Source organism: Vipera ursinii (assembly GCF_947247035.1).
Source record: "Vipera ursinii genome assembly, chromosome: 1".
Lineage (NCBI taxonomy): Eukaryota > Metazoa > Chordata > Lepidosauria > Squamata > Viperidae > Vipera > Vipera ursinii.
Window position 1 is genome coordinate 354,172,583 of NC_139512.1, and position 22,807 is coordinate 354,195,389.

Below are 22,807 nucleotides of genomic sequence, written 5' to 3' on the forward strand. Positions count from 1 at the left end.
GGCACCGGATCTCCGCTCCTTCCGGCGCAGGTTAAAGACCCATTTATTCGAACAAGCTGGCCTGGCCTGATGGGGAGTTAACTAGGGTTTTAATATTTGTATATTTTTACTGTTTTATTTTGGGCAATAATTTAATTCTTTTTTAACTTTTGTACTTTTGTAGTTTTATTATATGCCCTGTTCACCGCCCTGAGTCCTTCGGGAGAAGGGCGGTATAAAAATTTAATAAACTATAAACTAACAACTATAACTATTCCCCAAAACACCTGAAGGCAGGACAAGAAGCAACGGATGGAAACTGATCAAGGAGAGAAGCAACCTAGAACTAAGGAGAAACTTCCTGACAGTCAGAACAATTAACCAGTGGAACAACCTGCCTCCAGAAGCTGTGAATGCTCCAACACTGGAAGTTTTTAAGAAGAGACTGGGCAGCCATTTGTCTGAAATGGTATAGGGTTTCCTGCCTGAGCAGGGGGTTGGACTAGATGACCTCCAAGGTGCCTTCCAAACTCTGTTGTTTTGTTTTGTTCTTCCATTGGTATTTTCACATGCTGATTCACCCAAATTGGGCACCTAATATACAACCTTTCTATGTAGGGAGAGAATCTCTATGTTTAATATTGGTTCTACATTTTTTTTTATTGAAAAGTTTTAACAAACAGTTTATCTTTAACAGTCCCCCCTCCTCCTCCCCTCTCCCTCCCCCCCTACCCCTCCCCCCCTCCCCCCCCCGACTTCCCAGAGCTAAATACAAGGTGTAGAAAAAAAAACAATCATAAACAACCATATACTAACAACCATAGACTCTAAAATCCATCACTCTCTAGCTTGTATAGGATAGTACAAACCTTAGTAATATTAAATATATATAGAGAAGAAAAAAAAAGAAAGAAAAAAAGAAAGAGAAAAAGAAGGAAGACTTATTCAAATGCTACATGAAACTTCTTAACCCTATATTTGTTCTGGATATACTCAATCCATTTTCTCCATTCCATAATATAACGTTCTTGCGAATGATCTTTCAAGTAAGCCGAAATCTTTGCCATCTCTGCCAGGTCGGAAACCTTTAAAGTCCATATTGGTTAATATTGGTTCTACATTACATACATATATATGTAATATATGTAATGGGCTGGTCTAAGGCTGGCAGCTGAGACCAGCCCATCCACTCAAAACACACCCCCACCCAATCAGAACACACCCACCATTCAAAACACACTCCCACCCAATCAGAACACACCTAATCCCCCACCCAATCAGAGCACACCTCCACCCACAGAACACACCTCCTCTGGCAGTTTAAAAAAGAGGAACAAACAGCCACTACCACATGCTTCTCCCAGAAGAAGGAAGCTGAAGCCACCAGCCTGAGGATGACGGATGGGATTCCGTCGAAACGTTGCGCCTACACCTTCATTTCTACGCGGGGGGAAAAACCCGAATGACCAAGGATCCATATATTATTTAATTTGTATACCGCCCTTCTCCCGAAGGACTCAGGGCGGTGAACAGGGCAATAAATACCAAAAATACCAAAATACAAAAATTAAAATTAAATTAATTAAAAATTAAAAATAGTGCCCAAATACAATAAATAAATTACTTAAAAACAGTAATTAAAACCCAAACCCATCAGACCAGGCCGGCTTGTTCAAATAAATAGGTTTTTAGATCACGTCGGAAGGAGGAAAGGTCGGGGGCCATCCGGAGCTCAACCGGTAAACGGTTCCACAGGTCTGGCACGCCCACAGAGAACGCCCTCCCCCTGGGGGCCACCAGTCAGCATTCTCTGACCGGTGGCACCCTGAGGAGGCCCTCTCTGTGGGAGCGCACAGGACGGTGGGGTGCTGACATTGGCAGAAGGTGCTCCCGTAGGTAGTCCGGACCCATGCCATGTAGGGCTTTGTAGGTCATTACCAGCACCTTGAATCTCACCCAGAAGACAACTGGAAGCCAATGCAGCTCACGGAGCAGAGGTGTAACATGGGGGTATCGGGAGACCCCATATATATATATATATAAATTATCTTCCTTCCCCTTGGATTTTTTTCCCACCTCATTTCAGAGCTCTAAAAATCCTCTCATCATTCTGTTTTTGTTTTTTCTGCTTTCTTTTTTTTCTTTCTTTCTTTTTTTGTTGAGGGGGGCTCTCCCTGTTGACTTTTGTCGCTCTTATTTCCTTGTTTTATTTGTGACTTTCAGGTACGACATCTTTATTTACTGCACACTACTCCAGAGGGAAAAGAGAGCTGTCTCGATCATCCGCTTATAAACACACCCAAAAAGAAATAAAAATGTTATATAATAAAAGCGTGAAATGCTTCCAGCCCCGCCAAGTGGGCATTTTAGGACTGAATTCTGAAACAAAAGATTCTTCTGTACAACTTTTAAGTTATATCAGCCTCCCTCCAGCTGGTCAAACATTGTGCTGCCCACAGGTTAGGGGAGTTTAAATTCCAGCTCACGGAAAGAGCGACGGGGCTAAGGAGACGCGAAGCTGCTTTATAGCTGAGGAAAAATTCTTAGGGCCTTCTGAAGTGCAATGTTGAGAAATGACATTATCACACTCTCAGCCTGGCTTAATCCCACAGGGGGTTTGCACAGATTGCAATGTAGGATAGCGGTAATAAGGGATGACAGCAGCACTAGGGGTGACATGATAGCAGTCTTCCAGTATCTCAGGGGCTGCCCCAAAGAAGAGGGAGTCAAGCTCTTCTCCAAAGCCCCTGAAGGCAGGACAAGTAGCAATGGATGGAAACTAATCCAGGAGAGAAGCAACCTAGAACTAAGGAGAAATTTCCTGACATTGAGAACAATTAACCAGTGGAACAGCCTGCCTCCAGAAGCGGTGAATGCTCCAACACTGGAGGTTTTCAAGAAGAGAGTGGACAGCCATTTGCCTGAAATGGTAAATAGGCTCTCCTGTTTGAGCAGGGGTTGGACTAGAAGACCTCCAAAGTCCCTTCCAATTGTGTTATCCCCTCCACGTTTTCCCTTCAAACATTTGTACAGACGGCAACATTATATTGTACAAGGTATGTCTGCCATTAAGTGTCTTAGCTATTTGTAATCCTCGACTTACAACCACAATTGGGACCAGAATTCCCATTCCTAAGCAAGGCAGTTATTGAGTTGTTAACCTTTTTTGCTGTTAAAGAGAATCACTGCAGTTGTTAAGTGGGTCGCATGGCTGTTAAGCAAATCCAGCTTCTTCCATTGACTTTGCTTGTTGGAAGCCAGCTGGGAAAGATGCAAATGGCGATCACATGACCTTGGGGATGTTGCAACCAAGATAAATACAAGCCAGTTGCCAAGCAACCAAAATGTTGGTCATGTGACTGTGGAGACACTGCAACGGTCATAATAGCAAGAGCACTTAGACTTATATACCGCTTCACAGTGCTTTACAGCCCTCTCTAAGTGGTTTACAGAGTCAGCCTATTTGCCCCCAACAATCTGGGTCCTCGTTTTACCGACCTCGGAAGGATGGAAGGCTGAGTCAACTTTGAGCTGGCCAGGATCGAACTCCTGGCAGTGGGCAGAGTCAGCCTGCAATACTGCATTCTAACCATTGCGCCACCATGAGAAGGAAGGAAGGAAGGAAGGAAGGAAGGAAGGAAGGAAGGAAGGAAGGAAGGAAGGAAGGAGAAAAGGGAGGGAGGGAGAGAAAGAAAGGAAGGAAGCAATAGCAATAGAACTTAGACTTATATACCGCTTCACAGTACTTTACTGCCCTCTCTAAGAAGTTTACAGTCAGCCTATGGCCCCCGACAATCTGGATCCTCATTTACCGACCTTGGAAACATGGAAGGCTGAGTCAACCTTGAGCCAGTCAGGATCGAACATCCTGGCTGTGGGCAGAGTTAGCCTACCACGTTGCATTCTAACCACTGCGCCACCAGGGCTGAGTATGAGGAGTGGCTGCAAGTCACTTTTTTTCAACTGCACTTCACCTTCAACTGGTCGCTAAACGCACGGATGCAAGTCGAGGACTACCTGTCTACAAGGACGCCGGTAAGCTTCTGTCAAGCTGACAAAAAAACCCACCACACCCCAATTTTTGTACCTACAGTTCGCACCCACAACCACGTCCTTGTTATAGTTAAGGCTCTCTTGATCTCCAGTCCTTCAAGGGCCCGGCCAACTCAGTTAATATTTGGCAAAAGTGTTGGTTCCTTGATTTAAGATTGAACGCAGCCGTCTTTTATCGTCTTGTTTAAAAGGAAAAATTTTTTAAAAAAAAACTCAAAAACCACACGCAGATGAGCCTTTTGCAAAAACATATGAACCCTTTGCTAAGTGGCCTTGCTCTGCCTTTGACTGCAAGGCCAGCAGTTTTCAAGGACACCCACGTTGATTCTCCCACTGCCAACGTTTTTTGCTTTTTCCTACGGCAACTTACTTTGGCTTCAGTCTCCCCGCGGTGTAACGTGTACAAGTGATGGACGGCGCTTTGAGAAGAGGACCACGGGTGGGTGAGGACCTGAAAGATGTGGAAATCGTGGCCCAGGGTGTCTGCCGTGACCAGAAGCATGCCTGAAGGGGGGGGAAAAAGAGAAAAGGGGGACACGTGAGAGAGGAAAAACGTCGAGCGCCGCGTTCAGCAACATATGTTCCTCCCCAACATCTGAAAAAAAAGGAACATGATCAGAACTCTACTTTAAAATCATTGGCATGAGGTCATTTTAAAAAATAAAAAATAAAAATTTATAATACACTATGCAAAAGGTGTTTGAATTCCACTGTTTGTGTACAGGTGGTCCTCCACTTACCACCGCGCTTGAAGCCAGAATTTCTGTCGTTAAGCCAGTTTTGGCCCACTGGATAACCTTCCCTGGCCACGACGGCTAAGTGAATCGCTGCACTAGTTAAGACAGTAACATTGCAAGACAGCTGTTGTGAGTTTGGCTCCATTTTACGACCTTTCTCGAGGCGGTGAAGTGAATCGCTGCAGTCGTTAAGTTAGTAACGCGGCTGTTAAGTGAATCAGCTTGTCAGGGAGGTGGCAAAAGGGGGTCACGTGACCCCGGGACAATGCGAGCGTCATAAATATATGCAGTTGCCAAGCGTCCTAGCTTGGTCACGTGATCCTGGGGACGGGACGTGTGAAAAGTGGTCATAAGTCATTCTTTTCAGTGCTCTTATAACTCCGAATGGTCATTAAACAAACGGTTATAAGTCAAGGACTACCTGTAGCAGAACTTTCCCCAGCATATAATAACGGAGGGAATAACCCAGAAATATTCTTTGTTGGTAAATCGTGCTACGTGCATATGGCTATTATCTTCTGCAACTTGCTCAAGTATACATTCATTTATGATGTATATTTACTCAGAAGTTAAGAGCCATTATGTTAAATGAGATTCTCACCAGTAAGAGAATGCGGAGGTGGGGGGGGGGGACACCCTAATAAAGCTGATTTAAAGCTTGCAGGCCTAACTCCTTTTATGAAGGGAATGAAGTGGGAGTACAAGAGAAGAAATAGCACACACATTAGTCTTTTATAAAATGTGAAAGCTGCAAACACAGAAAGCTTTGTAGATGATTTATTGGCCCAAGGCCTGTCCAGCGCCACGCTGTAGCCAAGACTCTTTTTTTTAATTTTAACTGCTTTGAAGCACATAAGCTCCGGGCTACCTGAACGAGGGCAGCTGGATGTCTTCAGATGGACTACAATGCCCATAAGCTCCAGTCAAAATAGCCATAGCCATGGAAGCCAAGGTTTTTTTTGAAGTAGATCCAAGTACTTCCTCAATAACATCCAGTGTGATAGGCAAGTTAAGTGAGAGAAATGTTGCGCCTGTCAGGGAAGTTTGCAGATTTCTTGTTATTTATTTAAAAGAATAACAGAGTTGGAAGGGACCTTGGAGGTCATCTAGTCCAACCCCCTACTCAGTCAGGAAACCCTATACCGTTTCAGTCAAATGGCTGTCCAGTCTCTTCTTAAAAACTTCCAGTGTTGGAGCATTCACCGCTTCTGGAGGCAGGTTGTTCCACTGGCTAATTGTTCTCACTGTCAGGAAGTTTCTCCTTAGTTCCAGGTTGCTCCTCCATGAGTTTCCATCCGTTGCTTCTTCTCCTGCCTTGGAGGGGCTTTGAAAAATAGCTTGACTCCCTCTTCTTTGGGGCAGCCCCTGAGATACTGGAAGACTGCTATCATGGCTCCCCTTGTCCTCTTCATTAAACTAGACATCCTCAATTTCTTCAACCATTCTCTATATGTTTTAGCCTCCAGTCCCCTGATCATCTTTGTGGCTCTTCTCTGCACCCTTTCCAGAATCTCAACATCTTGTTTACATTGTCACAACCAAAACTGGATGCAGTATTTCAAGTGTGGCCTTGCCGAGACATTATAAAATGGTACTAACACGTCACATGATATTAATTAAATCCGTCTATTAATATTTCATATGCCACCCCTCTCACTCGTAAAATGACTCAGTGGCAGGCTCCCAGACACTAAACAGATAAATAGAAAAACAATTAACATTTTAAGAGCCAGTTTGGTCTAATGGTTAAGGCAGCAGGCTAGAAATCGGGAGGCTGTGAGTTCTAGTCCTACCTTAGTCATTCAATCCAGTTGGGTGACTTTGAGCCAGTCACTCTCACTCTCTCAGCTCAATCCACCTCACCGAGTTGTTGTTGTTGTTGTGGGGAAAATAGGAGGAGGAAGGTGTGGGGGGGATATGTTCACCACCTTGAGTTATTTGTAGAAATAGTCAAGGCGGAATATAAAGAAAAAAACATGGCTGGCTGGCTGGGGAATTCTGGGAGTTGAAGTCCACAAGTCTTAAAGTTGCCAAGGTTGGACACCCTTGTTCTAAAACTTAAAGGGTAGGCCAGAGTTTGTAGATCCCTTCAATCATCTCCTCCTATCACTGCCAGCTTGCAATGTATGGCAGTGAAAGTTGGACCATAAGAAAGGCTGAGCACCAAAGAATTGAGGCCTTTGAACTGTGGTGCTGGAGAAGACTCCTGTGAGTCCCTTGGACTGCAAGGCGATCAAACCGGTCAGTCCTAGAGGAGATCAACCCTGACTGCTCTTTAGAAGGCCAGATCCTGAAGCTGAAACTCAAATACTTTGGCTACCTAATGAGAAGAAGGAAGGACTCACTGGAGAAGAGCCTCATGCTGGGAAAGGTTGAGGGCAAGAGAAGAAGGGGATGACAGAGAATGAGGTGGCTGGATGGAGTCACTGAAGCAGGAGGCGTGAGCTTAAATGGACTCCAGAAGATGTTAGAGGACAGGAAGGCCTGGAGGAACGTTGTCCATGGGGTCGCGATGGGTCGGACACGACTTCGCAACTAACAACAACAAATCACTGCCAGCAGGAATTCCTTTGTGGATGGGGTCCACAGCAGACCCCTTCTGATGCAGCCAGTGGGGCAGGCTAGTCCCATTGGGACAGGGGTAGGCAACCTTGACTCTTTTATGACTTGTGGCCTTCAACTCCCAGAATTCCTGAATGGAATGGAAACCTCTCCATTTCTCCTCAGCATGGCTGGCTCAGAAATTCTGGGAGTTGAAGTCCACGAGTCATAAAAGAGCCAAGATTGCCTACCCCTGCATTGGGGTGAGATGTACTTGAACACCGGGCCCTGTCTAACAAAATGAATAAAAAATAAGGTTTTACATTTGGGCAAGAAAAAACTGTATAGGTACAAACTGGGTGAAACATGGCTTAATACAAGTAACTGTGAGATGGATCTCGGAGTCCTAGTGGACAATCCCTTAAATAGGAGCCAGCCGTGTGCAGCAGCAGCAGCCAAAAAAGCCAACACAGTGCTGGGCTGCATTAATAGAGGGATAGAATCAAGATCACGTGAAGTGTTAGTACCACTTTACAAACCCTTAGTATGTCCACACCTGGAATGCTGCATCCAGTTCTGGTCAACACAATATAAAAAAAGATGTTGAAACTCTGGGAAAGAGTGCGGAGAAGAGCAGGAAATGGGTATGTCCAGTCTAGTGAAAAGAAGGACTAAGGGTGACATGATAGCAGGGTTGCAAAATTTGAGGGGCTCCTACAAAGGTGAGTGGGGGGTCGGGATGTCAAACTACATTCCAAAGCACCAAAAGGCAGGACAATAAACAAGGGATGGAAACTAACCAAGGAAAGAAACAGCCTAGATCAGACATGTCAAACACAAGGCCCGGGGGCCAGATCTGGCCCGCGAAGTGGTTTCATGCGGCCCGCAAAGCCATCCTGGAAACAGTGAGGGAACGGCCCCCACTGCCTTGGCCCTGGCCCAGAGACCCTCCTTCCGCCAGAGACCCTCAGATCTGTCCCCACTCCTGCCCAGGCCCCCATAGGCACCCTTGATGCCAACGATGTAGAGCTGGCCACGCCCACCCAGTAGGTCATACACACTCTAGCCACGCCCACCCAGTAGGCCACGCCCACCCTGGCCATACCCACCCGGCTCCCTGAGGGCAACCGCAATGCTGATGCGGCCCTCAATGAAATTGAGTTTGACACCCCTGGCCTAGATAGAACTAAGGAGAAATTTCCTGATAGTTAGAACAATTTATCAGTGGAACGGCTTCCCTTGTGGGTGCTCCATCACTGGAGGTTTTTAAGAAGAGACTGGACAACCATTTGTTTGAAATGGTACTCTGCTCGAGCAGAGGGTTGGACTAGAAGACCTCCAAGGTCCCTTCCAATTCTATTGTTCCATGTTCTATGTACATTACCTGCCCTCTGCAACCCACAGAATAATTCACAATGATCCCGAGAATCTTCTATAAAGTGCAGGCTTTCCATGATGGACCAGGCAATGGAGGAAGGGCAGACTTAAAGTAGGCATGATGTAAATGGCCGACGGCAGAGATTTTATGCATTGAGCTAGCCCTGCAATAATTCTCACACAGTACCCACACAGCAATGTACCGGGTTAATGGAGTATGTCCCTTCATTACTGCCAAGGGGTTTGGTGAATCTGCCAAGGCGTGCTGCTTCTTTTTACTCATTGGTAAACCACAGGAAGTTTGTCCAGGCATCACTTTCCATTTCCAAAGTGCTTCACGCTGAGTTGGGCAAAGTGTTTAAAACTGCACCCTCTCTGGGACTGCCATGCTGGATCGCCACCCACCAGGCAGACATTCGAGTTCTTCACTTTTTTTATTTTTTATTTTTTTAAAAAAAAAAGATCGCATTCATATGGGCACAAACTTAGCTTTGACTTAAGCAAAATGAAAGAAAAACACTGTGGGGGAATAGAACATTCAATGTCCTTCAAAACATTGCTAGCATAGGATTAAAAGTAGGGGAGAAATTCCTAGCCAGAAGAATTCGGGAATGTCTGAGAATGGAATGGAATGGAATGGAATGGAATGGAATGGGATGAGATGGGATGGGATGGGATGAGATGGAATGGAATGGAATGGAATGGAATGGAATGGAATGGAATGGAATAGAATAGAATAGAATAGAATAGAATAGAATAGAATAGAATAGAATAGAATAGAATAGAATAGAATAGAATAGAATAGAATAGAATAGAATAGAATAGAATAGAATAGAATAGAATAGAAGAATAGAATAGAATAAGGAATAGAATAAGGAATAGAATAGAATAGAATAGAATAGAATAGAATAGAATAGAATAGAGAATAGAATAGAATAGAATAGAATAGAATAGAATAGAATAGAATAGAATAGAATAGAATAGAATAGAATAAGGAATAGAATAAGGAATAGAATAAGGAATAGAATAGAATAGAATAGAATAGAATAGAATAGAATAGAATAGAATAGAATAGAATAGAATAGAATAGAATAGAATAAGGAATAGAATAAGGAATAGAATAAGGAATAGAATAGAATAGAATAGAATAGAATAGAATAGAATAGAATAGAATAGAATAGAATAGAATAGAATAGAATAGAATAGAATAGAATAGAATAGAATAGAATAAGGAATAGAATAAGGAATAGAATAAGGAATAGAATAGAATAGAATAGAATAGAATAGAATAGAATAGAATAGAATAGAATAGAATAGAGTAGAGTAGAGTAGAGTAGAATAGAATAGAATAGAATAGAATAGAATAGAATAGAATAGAATAGAATAGAATAGAATAGAATAGAATAGAATGGAATGGAATGGAATGGAAGGGACCTTGGAGGTCTTCTAGTCCAGACCCCTGCTCAAGCTGGAGAACCTATAGTACCATCTCAGACAGGTGAATGTCGGTCTCTTCTTAAAAACCTCCAGTGATGGAGCGCCCACGATTTCTGGAGGCCAGCTGTTCCACTGGTCAATGGTCCTCACTGTCAGGAAGTTTCTCCTTAATTCCAGGTTGCTTCTCTCCTTGATCAGTTTCCATCCATTGTTTCTCATCCTTCCCTCTGGTGCTTTGGAGAATAATTTGACCCCCTCTTCTTTGTGGCAGCCCCTCAGATACTAGAACACCACTATCATGTCATGTTCTTCGTATGTTTTAGTCTCCAGGCCTTAGTTGCTTTTCTCTGATCCGTTCCAGGGTAAGGTAGAAAGAAAGATTTCTAAGAAAAAAAAGGCATTAGTGCTCTGCCCCCCCCCCAAAAAAAAGCAAAAAAAGCTGGACTTTAAGAGAAGGAATAGAAAGGACCTGCAAAAAAATAATGCTGGATCTAATACGTCTCAGCACAAAATATCACCTTAATTCACGTTTAAAACTCTTCTTTTCTATGCTCCATGTTTTCCTGGCCTCTTAAACTTAGAACTGGGAAAGGCTGTTCTATGTATTTTTATTTGTGATGTCATCCAGAGTTAGTGTCAATTTGGACAGCCTGATAAATCTAAATGATTGGTAAAAAAAAAAACACCCAACAACAACAAAGAAAGACAGCTGCTGTTGGTCAGTAGCAACGCTGAAGGTGGTGGGCCAATATTTAATTCATGGGTGTTGAAGTTGACGTTGAAGTCTACTATGAGGAAGAAACTGACAGAGAGTATCTAACTCAAAAGAGCTGACGTTGAGGTACTAAAGGTGTAAATGGCTATGGAGATTCTCAGTCTCCACCTATCAACATCACCTGTTTTACAACACAGTCCTTTCAGCAGTTCCAAAAAGGTTCTCCACCCGTTTGTATTCTGATTCAGGCGACCTTGAGGGCACAGATAAGCCTCCAGGTAGCCTCAAAAGACTCTCAGAGGAGTACTAATGACCAGATGACTGCAAGCAATATAAATCTTCTATTCTATTCTATTCTATTCTATTCTATTCTATTCTATTCTATTCTATTCTATTCTATTCTATTCTATTCTATTCTATTCTATTCTTCTACTTCATTCCATTATTCTTGGTGGAGCAGTGGGCTAATGCCTCCTTAAGTAACACCAGCTGCCTGCAATTAGTGCAGGTTCGCATCCCACCAGGCTCAAGGTTGACTCAGCCTTCCATCCTTCCCAGGTAGGTAAAATGAGGACCCAGATTGTTGGGGGCAATTAAGCTGACTTTGTAATAATGCCGCTTGGGGTGTGTGTGAAAGCCCTAATAAGCAGGCATATACATAGAATGAAGGCTACTGCTAAGCTTGTAAGCCGCCCTGAGACTTCGGAGAAGGGCGGGATATAAATGGAATTAAAATAAAAATAAAAAAATCTATTCTATTCTATTCTATTCTATTCTATTCTATTCTATTCTATTCTATTCTATTCTATTCTATTCTATTCTATTCTATTCCTATTCCTATTCCTATTCAATTCTATATTCTATTCCATTCCATTCCGTATTTTCTATTCTATTCTATTCTATTCTATTCTATTCTATTCTATCCTATTCCTATTCTATTCTATATTCTATTCCATTCCATCCCGTATTTTCTATTCTATTCTATTCTATTCTATTCTATTCTATTCTATTCTATTCTATTCTATTCTATTCTGTTCTGTTCTATCCTATTCCTATTCCTATTCCTATTCCTATTCTATTCTATATTCTATTCCATTCCATTCCGTATTTTCTATTCTATTCTATTCTATTCTATTCTATTCTATTATTTCTTTTCTTTTCTCTCTCAGAGGGAGTACTAATGGTCAGACGACTGCAAAGGCATGTAATTCCTTCCATTCCCCACCATTCGGTCAGAAATGAAAAAGCTTCTTGGATGAGAAGTGAAACGTCTTCAAGGAAAAACAAAGGAAGTCCAGTTGCCTCTTGTAAAAGCACCTTTGGGTCTACCAATGGTGTGATCTATGAGTGATGTTGAGGGACCAATGATCTAAAAGTTTAGCAGTGATCCTAGAACTGCATGTGACCTCATCCTCATCCTATACCTCAAATATTAAATCTGGCCTGATGTCCTTACCTGTAAATTGTTGTAGCGAACTTCTCTTTCCTTCTATTATTATAAATCTTTTATTCATAAAACATGAAACTCAGTCAACTGAACACTCAAATTGACTGGCACTAACGGTTGACATGGGTTGCTGCCAACATCCTAGGTATCAACCAGGTATCTCCTTAAAATGTAAGATGTTCCGAGTAGCGCAGTTTTTTCTAGCTTAGCTGGAGTTATTGCAGGAAGCTGCAATTTCTTGATGTGTTTTGTAAAGTTTTTGGACCTAGTTCCCAGTGCCCCGATGACGATGGGTGTCACTGTTACGCGTTTCATCCATAATCGCGCAGTTTCGATGGCCAGGTCGTGGTATTTCATAATTTTTCCCAGTTCTTTTTCTTCGACTCTGGCATCTCCTGGTACAGCCATATCAATCAGCTGTACGCTTCGGTTCTCTACAACTGCGATATCTGGCGTGTTGTGTTCCAAATGGCGATCTGTCTGTATTCGGAAGTCCCACAAGATTCTCGACAACTTTTTCCACCCTATGTTCCCACGACTTTTCGGACACAGGCAAGTCGTATTTTTTACACAATGCCCAGTGGATTAGTTTAGCATCATCATCATCATCATCATCATCATCATCATCATCATTATTATTATTAATTTTATTTGTATACCGCCCTTCTCCCGAAGGACTCAGGGCGGTGAACAGGGCAGTACATATTAAAAGATAAAATACAAAAATTAAAAGAGATTAAACAAAATGCCCACAGCTCTTACAATAACTTAAAACACATTAAAAATAATAAAACCCGACCCCATCCCATCAAGCCAGGCCAGCTTCATCATCATCATCATCATCATCATCATCATCATCATCATCATCATTATTATTATTATTATTATTATTATTATTATTATTATTATTATTGCTGTCAGGCGCAAAAGACCAAGACCACACATGAAGTTCCCATTAAACCAATTTATTACTATTCATTCCTACTTTACAGGAATTTACTCAGCTAATGGTTAGCGCTGTTTTGGTACTAGATACGGGGCAAAGGAATTCAAGAAGGGCTGGACTTAGTCCATCTGTGCTGATTCTACGTTGATCCCTCTTTTGACTAGATTCTTCCACTCCTTCTACAGTTGCCATTGTAATATTTATGGCCCTCACAGTTAAAGTACGTAAAAAGCGAGTAATAAGTAAAGGAAGGCAAAAAGCAAACTTCTCTCTCTTTTATTCTTGTTCTGCTTGTCTCTGTCTTTAACATTTTAGTTCCAATTAACTCTGCATAGCTACAATCTCACAGTCTGGCTCATACTATCCTTATTTTATAACGGTTAGAAGAATTTTTTATTTTTTTACTTTATGACATTGAGAACAATTAACCAGTGGAACAGCCTGCCTCCAGAAGCTGTGAATGCTCCAATGCTGCAAGTTTTTAAGAACAGACTAGACAGCCATTTGTCTGAAATGGTGTAGGGTTTCCTGCCTAAGCAGGGAGTTGGACTAGATGACCTCCAAGGTCCCTTCCAAGTAATAATAATGGTAATAGTAATAATAATAGTAATAATAATAATAATGTTTTTGTTGTTGTTGTTGTTGTTGTGAAATCCATCAATCATCTCGGAGTCCTAGGGGACAATCCCTTAAATAGGAGCCTGCCGTGTGCTGCAGCTGCCAAAAAAGCGAACACAGTGCTAGGCTGCATTAACAGAGGGATCACGTGAAGTATTAATACAACTTTACAATGCCTCGGTAAGGCCACACTTGGAATACTGCACCGTGTTTTGGTCACCACGATGTCAAAAAGATGTTGAGACTCTAGAAAGAGTGCAGAGAAGAGCAACAGAGATGATCAGGGGACTGGAGGCTAAAACATATAAGGAACGGTTGCTGGAATTGGGTATGACAGCAGTGTTCCAATACTTGAGGGGCTGCCCCAAAGAAGAGGGAGCCAAGCTATTCTCCAAAGCACCTGAAGGCAGGACAAGAAGCAACGGATGGAAACACATCAAGGAGAGAAGCAACCTATAAATAAGGAGAAACTTCCTGACAGTTAGAACAATTAACCAGTGGAACAGCCTGCCACCAGAAGCCGTGACTGCTCCAACACTGGAAGTTTTTAAGAAAAGACTGGAAAGCCATTTGAATGAAATGGTATAGGGGAGTGATGGTGAACCTTTTAGAGACCCACACTGCAACCCAAAACCCACTTATGTATCGTTGGGTTCCGGGTGGGCATGGCCCATTGGGTGGGTGTGGCTCATTGGGTGGGCATGGCCCATTGGGTGGGTGTGGCTGCGGTGGTAACGGCAGACTGGGTGGGACTAAGAAGATCAATCAATCAATTCCAACTTCATGAGATCTTTTTTTTTCCCTGCAAGAAGTTGAAATTGATTGGTTGAACCCTTTTTTTGCACATGGTGGCGGAGGCCTAAAGCAAAAAGGGTTTATAAAACCCAGCTGAAGGCCTAGGACTGGGGTGACGGTGCGTGTGCCCACAGAGAGGGCTCTGTGTGCCACCTGTGGCATGCGTGCCATAGGTTCGCCACCATAGGTATAGGGCAGGGGTCGGCAACCTGAAAAAGGAAAAGAGCCACTGGGAACCGGTTCCATCACACATAAAAAAAAGTGGGAGCCGCGTGTGTGCGTCCATGCACGCGCATGCGCAAAAAATGTTTTGCACATGCGCAGAATGTTTTTTTCTTGCGCATGCGCGGATGCACACAGTTGCCATTTTTTATGTGTGATGGAACTGGTTCCCAGTTGCGCGACGGCGACGGCCCGTTTCCCAAAGAGCAGCGCCGCTGCCCATTCGCACGGAGGTGCGCGCACACCTCTCCAAATGGGCGGTACCACTCTCCATTTGGAGAGGTGCGCGCGCACCACTGCCCGTTCGAAGAGGTGCGCGCGCACCGGGCAGCTGGGAGCCGCAGGAGACGGCTCAAAGAGCCGCATGCGGCTCCGGAGCCGCGGGTTGCCGACCCGTGGTATAGGGTTTCCTGCCTGAGCAGGGGGTTGAGCTAGATGACCTTCAAGATCCCTTCCAACTTTATTATTATTATTATTATTATTATTATTATTATTATTATTATTATTATTATTATTATTATTATTATTTATCTTCCCTTAATAATAGTCAGCATTCTCATGAAGGTCCAGCCTGTTTGTCGAGTTAATTTTATTATTTTCAAAGGTATTTTTGTCAAAGGGAAAAAAATTCATTCTGTTTTCTAAGAATTACTGTCCCTTCGTCTGTTTAACACTTTCTTAAATCTTAAATCACAATCCTGTTAATGTGAAGGAAATCAGGAGTCAGGGCAGTTCAAATGAATAAAGATTTATCGGAAGCTTAAGCTGTCTACAAGAATCTGAACTACTAATAGTCAAAGCAAATGGGTGATATATAAGAATCAACAAAATTCAAGGAAGGCTGGAGTTAGTGAAGTGACTTGAGACTGACGGTACACTTTGACCCCTCCCTCGGGCTCAGCCTGGTCATCTCCTACATCTAAGCTTTTTTTTTTGCTTTTAAGTCAAAATCCTTTAAGATAGTATGTTCTTTTCTCAATTCCAAAAAAATAGGCAACTTACCAAGTGTTCTTTCCTGCCTGTCGGAAGATCTCTCTTAAGTCGTAAATGAATTGTATAAAATAATTGGTTCAAATGTCCAGATAGGCGGCATAGTGGTTTTGAGTGTGATGGTAATCCCACAGTTCCCAAGCCACTAAACCCATAATCGACTACAAGAAACTCAATTCCTGTGGTCACTTCACAAGCACAGCGATCTAGAGCGCGAGTGGGCAATCTCCCAAACTCTCCTGCTCCAGAGAGAGAATTTCATCAGCCAGAACATTCTGCTTGGCTGCCAGTCTTTACCACGATGCTGTCCCTGCTCACTGAGACACTGCAACCTGACACAGGTCCTCACACGGAAGCCTCCTCAACAGGAAACTATTGAAAAAAAATATAGGTATTTTGTGCCCATTTATGGCTCATGCTAAGTCTCGTTATTTGCTTCATTTCCACCTCTTAGGCTGCCTCAAACAAATTACTCCTGATGGAATATGGCCCGCATTAGAAAAAAAAAGCACATTATTGATATAACAGTATAAGTCACCTATTACGATTACCCTCTTCCTGTTCCATGAATCACAGATATCTGAAATCAACTTTCCTTCCAGATGCCTTTTTAAACCTTCCTGTACTGTACAATCTTCCAGAAAAAGGACTGCATCAGGGAACAATTAAAGGCCTATTGATACACGGCATTATAGCAGCAACAAAAAAGTTGCTAACTGTAGACCTCCGAGCATAGATGAGCCCACACAGTTGAAAAGCCACACTCATAATCTCTTTCCCTTTGCATTGCGGTCCATTCATACATTCTGTTGCAAGTTCTTGAATGAGCAAGTGATATCTGTGCCTACTTGGGAAAATCAACAAGTCAGGACTGGACAATGAATGCTGCTGAAAATCTAATTAAGGTCTTCTGAACATTTAAGATGCTAGCACTATGCAACAGTTAAGAAGCGACTGGCTAGCCTAGAGAAAAGAAGGACATGATAGCAGTCTTCCAGTATCTCAGGGGCTGCCCCAAAAGAGAGGGAGTCAAGCTATGCTCCAAAGCCCCTGAAGGCAGGAGAAGAAGCAACGGATGGAAACTCATCAAGGAGAGAAGCAACCTGGAACTAAGGAGAAACTTCCTGACAGTGAGAACAATTAACCAGTGGAACAACCTGCCTCCAGAAGCTGTGAATGCTCCAACACTGGAGGTTTTGAAGAAGAGATAGTCACTTGTTTGAAATGGTAGAGGGTCTCCTGCTTGAGCAGGGAGTTGGACTACTAGAAGACCCCCAAGGCCCCTTACAGCTCTATTCTGATAGATAGAAATCTATCTATCATCTATCTATCTATCTATCTATCTATCTATCTATCTATCTATCTATCTATCTATCTATCTATCTATCTAGAGCCTTGGTGGAGCAGTGGGCTGATGCCTCCTTAAGTAACACCAGCTGCCTGCAATTAGTACAGGTTCACATCCCACCAGGCTCAAGGTTGACTCAGCCTTCCATCCTTCCGAGGTAGGTCAAACGAGGACCCAGATTGTTGGGGGCAATTAAGCTGACTTTGTAATAATGCCGCTTGGGGTGTGTGTGAAAGCCCTAATAAGCAGGCATATACATAGAATGAAGGCTACTGCTAAGCTTGTAAGCCGCCCTGAGTCTTCAGAGAAGGGCGGGATATAAATGGAATTAAAATAAATATATATCTATCATCTATCTATCTATCTATCATCTATCTATCTATCTATCTATCTATCTATCTATCTTCTATCATCTATCTATCTATCTATCTATCTATCTATCTATCTATCTATCTATCTATTTATCTATCCATCCATCCATCCATCCATCCATCCATCCATCCATCCATCCATCCATCCATCTATCTATCTATCTATCTATCTATCTATCTATCTATCTATCTATCTATCTATCTATCTATCTATCTATCTTTCTGTCTCTCTCAATCTCTTTTTTTCTTGTTGTTTTTTTTTTGCCACAGTTGTTAAGTGAAACATTGCGGCTGTTACCAACACAGTTGTAAAGTGAACTTGGTTTCCCACTGTACTTTGCCTGTCCGGGGGGGGGGCAGGGGGTGTCGCAAAAGGGGATCCCATGAACCTGGGACAGCGCAACCGTCATAAATGCATGCCAGTTGCTAAGCTTCCAGGTTTTGTTCTGAGGGTGAGGCTGCAAGTATGAAAAAATGGTCATTACGTCCCTTTTCCCAGCGCTGTTGTAACTTTGAACGATCACTAAACGAATGGTTGAAGTCAAGGGCTACCTGCACACACCTCATGTCGAACCATTAGAGAGTGTGTGTATGCATGTGTGTGTGTGTGTGTGTGTCTGTGTGTGTGTGTAGTTGGTGGTGATGACGGGACTCATCAAAATTCAATCTCTTCTCTTTCTTGTTTCTTCCAAAGGCGCGTTCGTTCCAACTTAAAAGGTAACGTCCGCAGCCAATCCAGATCCTTGCACCCGCATCAATGTAATGAATAAGTTGGTAAGAATTTATGAACCGAGTCGATCCCTTTTTCCTTTTTTTATTTCTTTTTTCTTTTTGCACGGACGCTTTGGTGCTCTTCGCAAGTGAAGCTCGTCGAAAAGGCGCCTCTTATTTTTACCCTGAAATCCCCAGAGGGAGATGGAAAACTTTCCATTTGGGAAAGCAAAAATAATAATAATAATAATAATTTTTTTAAAAAAATTAAAAAAATAAAAATCCTTTCGTGGATGCAAAAAGATAACTTGCAATCTCTTTCCCACCCACCCACTCCTGCCCAGATCCCACTAACATCCCATTTGACAGAGCCGGACAATCGACTTGCTTTAATTTACAGCTTCCTCTTTCGTTTCACCGGGCAGCTGCTCTGTCGTCGGAAGGTTAGCTGTATTTAATTTGGGGGTCTGGGATGGGGGGGGGGAAGATAGAGGGTACAGAAAAGAACTTCGTAAAGAGGGGAACGAGGGGGGGGATGGGGTGGTGTCGAAATGGTGCAGATGTCGGCTTGTGGTTTAGGAGCTATTTCTGCAGCACATCCGAAGACTAAGCCAGACTCCAGGCTGGCCATAAAGTCAAACCCACGCCCTAGAACGAGGTGCCAAGCCGCCAAAAAAAAAAAGGAATTTGCGTCAACTGGGGAATACAACGAAAGGGGAAGAACTTCTAATTATAGGGTCTGGAAGCGGAAGGAAGCCGTGAGTGATTAGGAGTGGAGGCCCTGCTGTATGTTTACCCCAAGGCTTCCTCTCCTCTACTCCTTGATAGATGAGGTTGGGCCCCCCCCACAAAAAAGGGTGGGGATTGAAGTTGCTGATGAGACACAGAAGAGGCTTCCAAGACCGGGCCGGGCGGGAGTTGGGTCTGGCTTCTGTGGCCGTGTAGTAACATAAGTCTTTTCAACTAGGCGTCAGTTGGTTAGCCCCGAGAAGGCCAAATTAGAGGGTAGGAAATCTCAGCTGGGTCCCTGCCGTGGAAAGGAAAGGAAGGGAGCAAGAGCGCGGGAGAGGAAAAAAAACGGAGGAAACCAAACTCAGCTCCAAACATCTCTCCGGGACGTCCTATTTATAACACCTCTCCCGCTGGACTGCAGAGGAGAGAGGCGGAGAACAGGCCTCGCCCTGGATGTACACCGACGAGAGAACATCCTCGTTTGGCCAAATGAGTGGCCCAGGCTAACTCGGCGCTTCGCTGGCCGCTCAGGGACGCAAGTCAAGAAGAGTTCAGCCTGTCCAAGCTTTGTGGGCAGAAGCAGTCCCTTCTCGTCGTACTCTTTCCCCCTTGAGAGACAGAAGGACGTGGAATCGTGGGGCCGGCAGGGGACCGTAAGAGGTCTTCTAGTCCAACCCGTGGCCCAAGGCAGGCGATTTGGCAGGCAGTCCTCGACTTACGACCACACTTGGACACACACACACACACACCCCCCGTCAAAAGGTCCGTTGCCCAGCGAGACAGTTTATTTATTTATTTATTTATTTATTTATTTATTTATTTATTTATTTATTTATTTATTTATTTATTATATTTTTATACCGCCCTTCTCCCGAAGGACTCAGGGCGGTGTACAGGGCAATAAATATAAAAAAGCGGAATACAAAAGTTAAAAAACGATTAAATATTTAGCCCAGTTTAAAACAGTATTAAAACATATTAAAACCCCTAACCCTAACCCATCAGACCATCAGTTACGGGGCTTGCCCCATTTTACAAGCTTTCTTGCCGCAGTGGCTAAGCGAATCAATGCAGGTTGTTAAGTTAGTCGCACGGTTGCTAAGTGAATCGGGCTTCCTCCCCCCCCCCCCCCACCCCCACCCCACTTGACTTTGCTTGTCGGAAGGTCGCAAAAGGGGATCCCGTGATCCCGGGACACTGCAACCGGCGTAAATATGAGCCAGTCGCCTAGCGTCCGAATTTTGATCACGTGACCGTGGGGATGCTGCACCCACGTTCAGAAGTGGGGAAAATGGTCATAAGTCACTTTTTTCAGTGTCGTCGTAACTTCAAACAGTCACTAAGTAAACATTTGTAAGTCATGGACTGCATGCCATCCTAGATAAATGGTTGTCTAATCTTTTCTTGAAAGCCTCCTGTAATGGAGCACACAAAACCTCCAAAGGCAAAGGTTTCCTGCTTCACCAGGGGGTTGGTCTAGAAGATCTCCAAGGTCCCTTCCAACTCTTGTTTTCTATTCTATTCTGTTCTGTTCTTCCTGTTTCTATTCTATTCTGTTCTATTCCTCTTCTTCCTCTTCCTGTTTCTATTCTATTCTGTTCTTCTTCCTGTTTCTGTTTCTCTTTCTGTTTCTGTTTCTATTCTATTCTATTCTATTCTATTCTATTCTATTCTATTCTATTCTATTCTATTCTATTCTATTATTCTATTCTATTCTATTCTATTCTATTCTATTCTATTCTATTCTATTCTATTCTATTCTATTCTATTCTATTCTATTCTATTCTATTCTACTCTACTCTACTCTACTCTATTCTAAATTGTTCCATTGATTGATTGTTCTTGCTGTAAGGAAATTTCTCTTTATTTCCAGGTCCAAGCCCCTGCTCAGGCAGGAAACCCTAAACTATTTCAGACAAATGGCGGTCCAGTCTCTCCTTAAAAACTTCCAGTGTTGGAGCATTCACCGCTTCTGGAGGCAGGTTGTTCCACTGGTTAATTGTCCTCACTGTCAGGAAATTTCTCCTTAATTCCAGGTTGCTTCTCTCCTTGATCAGTTTCCACCCGTTGCTTCTTATCCTGCCCTCAGATGCTCTGGAGAATAAGTTGACACACCCCCCCTCTTCTCAGTGACAACACTTCAAGTGTTGGAAGATGGCTATTAAGTCTCCCCTAAGTCTTCCTTAGGCTAAAAACATTGCTCATTGCCTTAGCTGTTCGTCTACGATGTAGCCTCCAGACCCCTCATCATCTCTGCATGCTATGGAAGTACTCAACTTAATTGTGTTAAGTCATGAGAGGTCGCCGTCAGCCCCAAATTCTCCTCCACTGGAGCAGACACCTCACCATGAGTGGCTGTTTTAGCCTGGCTCGTTCCAATCTGCCACATTTCTGCTCCTGGTGCTTTGGGGGACATGCAGATCATTCCTGATGCAGAACTATCTAATTTCAGGAGACAGGTGCTCAGAAAAAAAAATGCAGGTTGATGAGTGGATTATGCAAAAAAGGCAGACAGCTCTTCTCCCAATATATGATTAATTTATGGTCCTGCCTTGCAATGTAGTTACAGGACTGCTCTGTGAAGATCAGACCGGAAGAGGAGAAAACAGGCCAGTCAGAGGCACCCAGAATAACAGAAAAACAGAGTTGGAAGGGACCTTGGAGGTCTTCTAGTCCAACCCCCAGCTCAAGCAGGAAATCCTATAACGGGGTAGGCAACCTTGGCTCTTTTATGACTCGTGGACTTCAACTCCCAGAATTCCTAAGCCAGCCGTGCTGAGGAGAAATGGAGAGGTTGCCAAGCTGAGCCTTGCTGGCTCAGGAATTCTGGGAGTTGAAGTCCACGAGTCATGAAGGGACCACAGTTCCCCCATGCTGGCTCAGGAATTCTGAGAGTTGAAGTCCACAAGTCATAAAAGAGCCACGGTTGCCCACTCCTGCCCTATAACAATTCAGACCAAACCGTTGTCTAATCTCTTCTTTAAAACCTCCAGTGTTGGAGCACCCACAACGTATGGATACATGATGGGTTTGTGGAGTTCCAGTTCAGAAAACAGAACACCTCTCGATAAGTGTCCCGCTGATTAATTGTTCTCAATCTCAGGAAATTTCTCCTTAGTTCCAAGTTGGGTTTCTCTTTAATGAGCTTCCACCCTTTATTATTTGTCCTGCCCTCTGGTACTTTGGAGAACAGATCGCCCCCCCCTTCTCTGTGACAGTCCTTCATATAATGTTCATATTGACTTTGTAATAATGCCGCTTGGGGTGTGTGTGAAAGCCCTAATAAGCAGGCATATACATAGAATGAAGGCTACTGCTAAGCTTGTAAGCCGCCCTGAGTCTTCGGAGAAGGGCGGGATATAAATGGAATTAAAAAAAAAACCTCATAATATATGAATGATAAGCTGCCAAAAAAGCCAACACAGTGCTAGGCTGCATTATCAGAGGGGCAGAATCAAGATCACGTGAAGTGTTGATACCACTTTACAAGGCCTTGGTAAGGCCACGCTTGGAATGCGGCATCCAGTTTTGGTCACCACGATGTAAAAAAGATGTTGGGACTCTAGAAAGAGTACAGAGAAGAGCAACAAAGATGATTGGGGGACTGTAGGTTAAAACATATAAGGAACAGTTGTTGGAATTGGATATATCTAGTTTAATGAAGAGAAGGACGAGTGGGGACATGATAGCAGTGTTCCAGTATCTCAGGGGCTGCCCCAAAGAGGGAGCCAAGCTATTCTCCAAAGCACCCGAAGGCAGGACAAGAAACGGATGGAAACTAACCAAGG

The 22,807-nt window shown here is 43.4% G+C and overlaps 1 protein-coding gene across 1 annotated transcript in view; it reads right to left on the bottom strand.

Moving 5' to 3' along the window:
- BCAS3 (BCAS3 microtubule associated cell migration factor) overlaps nucleotides 1-22,807 on the bottom strand; it is a 467,769-nt gene that overhangs the window by 261,399 nt on the left and 183,563 nt on the right. Inside the window, exon 14 of the mRNA XM_083379706.1 lies at nucleotides 4,403-4,536. Within this exon, the coding sequence (XP_083235832.1) occupies nucleotides 4,403-4,536 (134 nt within the window). The remainder of the gene's footprint in view (nucleotides 1-4,402; nucleotides 4,537-22,807) is intronic.